At 47.8% G+C, this 5,384-nt stretch overlaps 1 protein-coding gene across 4 annotated transcripts; it reads right to left on the bottom strand.

Annotated features, from left to right (window-relative positions):
• Positions 1–1,522: 1,522 nt before the first annotated feature.
• On the bottom strand, positions 1,523–4,731 carry LOC103638126 (uncharacterized). 4 transcript variants are annotated; one of them, XR_004852585.1, is made up of 5 exons: positions 4,651–4,731; positions 3,992–4,091; positions 3,485–3,895; positions 2,087–3,380; positions 1,523–1,984 (listed from the first exon to the last, which is right to left on the bottom strand). XR_004852585.1 is itself a non-coding variant. In XM_035962492.1 (3 exons), exons 2-3 carry the CDS (start codon positions 2,885–2,887, stop codon positions 1,913–1,915), a joined length of 873 nt encoding a protein of 290 aa, XP_035818385.1. In that variant the 5' UTR covers positions 2,888–3,380; positions 3,485–4,082; the 3' UTR covers positions 1,523–1,912. The 4 variants fall into 4 exon arrangements, 1 of the variants encoding a protein (XP_035818385.1); XR_004852584.1 differs by having other exon boundaries at positions 2,087–3,405; positions 3,485–4,091; XR_004852583.1 differs by having other exon boundaries at positions 3,485–4,091.
• Between the last annotated feature and the right edge of the window lie 653 nt (positions 4,732–5,384).

Below are 5,384 nucleotides of genomic sequence, written 5' to 3'. Positions count from 1 at the left end.
TTTTGGTTTGAAATCATCTTATTATGCAAAATTTGTTTGAATTTTGAAATTTTAATTTTTCAAACTATCTCGAATGGAAAAACCACCAAAATAAAAGTTGTAGGTCTTGAAATGTAATGAAACTTTGTAATTAACAACCTTTTGATTTGAAATCATCTTATCATTGAAAAATTTGTGTGAAGTTTCCAAATTTAAAATTCAATTTTTATAAACGGTCTCGGATGTAGAAACTATTAAAATAAAACTTGTAGATCTCAAAAAGTTATGCAACTTTGTAGTTGGTCACAATTTCAAACGAACTCATTTAGTGTCTTAAATAATCAAATTACTCTCGATTTGTTATAATACATGGTGAATGAAAACGTAATATAGACATAATTGGTGTAGTAGTGTAGTGGTATATGAGGGTATGCGCGAGAGGGAGTTTGCGAGTTTGAATCTCACCATTCACAAAACATATAAATGTGATTCAAAATAATAGTGAAAATGATAGGGCAATGGGTAAGGTAATAGGTAGGGTATAATTAAAAAAATGTTTTTTTTTTAAAAACGATTCTTAATTTGCCGAGTGTTTTTCTTTCCCGAGTGCTTTTCGACACTCGGCAAAGCAAAGTCTTTGCCGAGTGTCCGAAAAAAGTACTCGACAAAGAACCCTTTGCCGATAAAGTATCTGCCGAGTGTTACACTCGGTAAAGCCTTTGCCAAGTGTATTAGACACTCGACAAAGAACACGGTTCCGGTAGTGATATGGCATTTTGATGTACATAGTGCATATATTAAAGCGTGTCTATTTTATCTTCCATCGATGTCGCATAAGGGCTTGTTCGGTTATTTTCAATCCATATGGATTGTAGGAGATTGATACGGATTGGAAGAGATTTTGACTTACTAGGGATTGAAACCCCCTCAATCCCCCTCAATCCATATGGATGAGGTAGAACCGAACAAGCCCTAAGGGATGATTTGGTGGATAGGGAGATCACGAGGGGATCCATGGGAAGGAATCCCCTTACAGTTTAAAATTGAATAGCAAGCTGATTCCTCCTCCATGGATCCCCTCGTGATCCCTATCCACCAAATTAGCCCTAAATTTTGTAAATAACACATACCTCCACTATACTCTACTTTTACTGTGCTTGAAGGTTCCGTGAAATGTTCCCTAAAATATACGGGACATCAATAAATGAATACGATTTAACATGTGAACCATGTACACTAGATATGTTCCCTGAAAGAATACAATGAACATTGTGGACTTGGAATATTTAATACTCCCTCCATCCCAAAAAATAAGGCATATTTTTTTAAGAAAAGTTTTTAAAGTGAAACTTTGACCATTAATTTCTTTTAAAATATGACATCAACAAATACAAATTAAACATCATATTAAAGTATTTTTAATATAAATTCAAGTATATAACACGTATACACTAAAAATAATTTTTTTGCTGAATCGTTTGTTAAAGTTTTACAACGTTGTTTTTTTTAAAAACGCGCGCCTTATTTTTTGGGATAGAGGGAGTACAAGGTTACGAAATATTGATATCAAACTGCCTAGCAGTAGATTATGGAGGCAAGGCCAATCCATGCATCGAAAATGCTCGTTGGCGAGTAACATAAGTACATAACTGTGTAGATGTAGTGTAGAGGGTTTCTGGATAGAAAGGAAATGAGAGCACAAGGCAACGCATACGAGCATGTACTAGTTATGGAGTGCGTATGATCGATTGCTTATTTATGACAAGCTAAGCTTGGTCGTACAGTACTTAGCTTGTATAGTTAAGCACACCACCGTATACTACTAGCCTACTAGAACGGTATACGGTAGACGGTACAGCTAGCTAGATCCTTGATGGATCGATCGGCGGCGAGTTGCCCGTACCCCGTGAGTCGTCGTCGATCGGTCGCCGGATCATGCCGGCAGGAACAACTCGACGCGGGCAGCGTCGTCGCAACGCGTCAGATTGCTCGCCCGGACCAACGCCTGCATGAATGCATTTGTGTACGTCCTCATCAGTCATGGCTGCGATCCAGTCAGTCAGTCAGTCAGTAGTCACTGATCATCGAGGCCTATCAAGGCACGTACCAGGTACATCTGCTCCATTGCTTGGTTGATGGCGTTGAACAGTACGCCCTGCGGGTACGCGGGGTTGACGCGGTAGGTGTCGTCGCCGCGTCCGGACGGCAGGAGCACCGGCGGCGGCAGTGGCTGCACGCAGCGGTCCTCGCACCCGCACTCGCACGCCGGGCAGCCGCCGATGCATGGTTGTGGACGAATGGTGACGATGGTCGCCTGCTGCAGCGTGAGCTGCATCTTCACGGTGACGAACGCGGCGGCCACGATGCTCGGCGAGCCCATGGCCGTCGGCCGCTGCATCTGGTAGCTCGACAGCCACGACAGCATGTAGGCCGTCGCCGACGAACCGATTCGGGTTCCTGCTGCTTCTAGGATGCTCGCCATCCTGTTGACCTCGACGTCGAGGACTCCCAGGTCCAGGCCGCTCCAGAACTGCCGGGCCTGCACGAACTGCTCCCACTGCGTCCGCAGCTTTGTCGCCACTTCCACCGTGCTGGAACTGGAAGAACTAAGCCGCCAGATCTCGTTCTCGACGAAGGTGGTCACCATCTCCAGCACGCCGAACCGCGCGATGAGGTTCATCACCGCGGGGACGGGGACTCTGAACAGCGCGCCGCCGCCGGCGACGTCGAGGGCTTCCGGCGGCGGCCTTTGCACGTACAAGATTGCTGTGGTGGTCACTGTCGGACTTGGAGAAGCTGGAGACGTGGCACCTCCCTCGTCCCTGGTGGCGTAGTGGCCGGCGAAGGTGACGGTGAGCAGCTGTTGCTTGTCGCAGCCTCCGTTGTCGACGGAAGAGGAGGTCGTCATCGCCGACGTCGAAGGCAGAGCAGGCACCTGGAGGTGGACGATGAAGCTCTTCACCTCTTCGGCATAGAGGGCGCCTACGGCGACCTCGCCGTACGTCTTGTCGTCTCCGGTGTTGGGGTTAGTCCTGTACCCCCCCCGACTCGATCCTCTCGATCGTGACCCCGCTCCCGACAGGCGCCTCAACGCGGACGCGCGTGCCGACGGCGACCACGTCCTTGAGCCCGCTGAGGCAGATGGCGATGGCGCCCGTGATGCCGTCCGTGTTCTGGTCGTCGACGAAGGAGTAGGTGCCCTGGGACTCCCTGGCGATGGAGAGCAGCGCCCTGGGGTCGTGCCCCGCGCCGAGGCCGAACGTGTGCACCGGGGGGAGGAGCTCGCGCCGCAGCTTGCCGAATCTGCCGCCGCTGCCCTCCGTCACCGCCGTGTCGGTCACCAGGATGACGAAGCGCGCGCGGCTGCTCCCGCTCGCCGTCGCCGGTAACTCCCCGAGGATCTGAGACTCCAGTTGTTCGGATCAGCTAGTGTAGCAGTAGCAGGTGTGAATTATTGAAGATGATGATCTGACGAAACGTACGTGCGCGCACGCACGGCACGTACCTTGACGGCCTCCTCCAAGCCGGCGCCGGACGCGAACTCGCCACGGGGCTCCAGGTCGTCGACGGATTTTTCGGCATTCTGTCGAGCCTCGTGAGTGCTCGGAAACCCGATGACTAGCCGGCGGTTGGGCGACGGCCCGACGACGGCGAGACGGTCGTTGTCATGGATCTGCCCGATGATAAACTTGACGGCCTTCTTCACCGCATCCAGCCTCGCCGAGCCGGTGCTGCCACCGCCACCGGCACCCACATCGAGCACCACGGCGAGGTCGACGGGGACGCGCGCCTTCTGCTGCGCCACCGGTGGCGCCTCGAGGCGCACCACCACCTGGAAGTCTTTGCTTGCCTGGAGCCGAGGGATCTGAGGGAAGACTGGGGTGGTGACCACTTTCACCGTCTCCACGGCGGCGGCCTGCGGCACATGCGTATGCGTAGGTGAAATGTAAATCGTCGGCGGGTGCCATCCAATCGAAGGACAAAAAATCAAAGGAAGAAGGCAAAAGTAAACCGCTGATGAGAGCAGGAGCGTGAGAACGAGCCACGTCATTGGAGCTGCCACTTCCGACGACGTATGCATTTTCAGTCGGCTGTGTTGTGTGAGGAGGCTTCTGCATTGGTTGGGCACATTATATAGCCAGGTAGCTTGTTGGCGACCAACATCATCAGACACCTCATAATTAAGACTCACAATGGTGCTTTGCATTGCATTGCATTGCATTGTAGTATTGGAAAAAAAAACAGTTTAAGAGATAGACTTTTCTAACTAACAGCAGCAGACATAATTTAGACGTTGCCTGTATAAATAATGGTCAGCACAGGCAGGCATCGTCCTAAGAAAACTCTCTCTATTCTTTTTAAGACGAGTGAACAAAGTTCCAGCCTCTACCATCATAGCTAATAGTCAAGGTACAAACCAACGCCCTAGCACAACTAATGAGCGCAAGGAACAAAGGAAAGCACTAAGCAGACAGTCATACTCTAATATGGTGTTTTGTTTGAAGAATTAATTTATTCTAGATGTGGTGGTCCTTTCCCTAAATTTGGTGAAATGAACTTATTCTTCGTATTATTACTAATTATTAGCTTCTGAGAAACGAAATGATAATGGATCAACCCATTTGGTTCCACAAACCAAATAAAAAAATAACTAAAAAGATGAGAGACTACCTCATTTCTCAATCACACACGTTGTAAGTCTAATTTTCTGCAGCTATCCTTGAACAATGGCAGCTCCTCACTATTTCCTGCATGGACCAATATCAGATCCAAAACGTAATCATGGAAATTTCCTGCATCAAAATATTAGATTTATTTATAAACAGTAGTTACTACTCGCTGGTCGCTTCCTCGTGGGACATTCTAAATTTGCTCTTAACCAAACATGCTTAACCTAAAAGTTATTTCACTGTCGAAAAAGAAAATGCATCTTATTAATATTAGTATTCAATCAATCCTATTGGCCTTAGTCTAGAAAGTCATAATCCACTCCCCTTAGAAAACTGACGTGCACATCGGTCAATTTCAACCAGGAACTTCCACTATTGGCCACGTCTGCGTGTCTAGTATCGTAATATACCATGTCATGTGACGACTCTATGCTCACATGTGTCATGCACCATATGACCGAACCCTAGCCCACACATGCCTGTGATACCATTTGTAACAGCAGACTAACATGCTTAATCTAGAGGTTATTTCGAGATAGGCTTGCAAAAAAGGTGTGCCTTGTTGGTATGAGTAAGCTTTAGGCCATGTTGAGACAATATTGTTCCTATTCAACCATATCGCCTAATACAACACAACAACTCTTAGCAAAATTTGGTGTCGAAGCTTTAGGCTTAAACCATGTAGCAAAAAACAAACAAATTGACAAAGCTAGTAGGTGGTTGAATTCCAAAGCT

Source organism: Zea mays, chromosome 9 (genome assembly GCF_902167145.1).
Source record: "Zea mays cultivar B73 chromosome 9, Zm-B73-REFERENCE-NAM-5.0, whole genome shotgun sequence".
Classification (NCBI taxonomy): Eukaryota; Viridiplantae; Streptophyta; class Magnoliopsida; order Poales; family Poaceae; genus Zea; species Zea mays.
The sequence above is the reverse complement of the archived record's forward strand: the minus strand, read 5'-3'. Positions and strand labels throughout refer to the sequence as shown.

What these genes read in the sequence shown, in the direction of transcription:
- LOC103638126 (XM_035962492.1), bottom strand. Translation starts at nt 2,887, where the DNA reads ATGACGACCTCCTCTTCCGTCGACAACGGAGGCTGCGACAAGCAACAG. An exon ending in CAATGGAGCAGATGTACCTG is followed by an intron (nt 1,985 to 2,086) that starts GTACGTGCCTTG and finishes GCATTCATGCAG; the next exon opens with GCGTTGGTCCGGGCGAGCAA.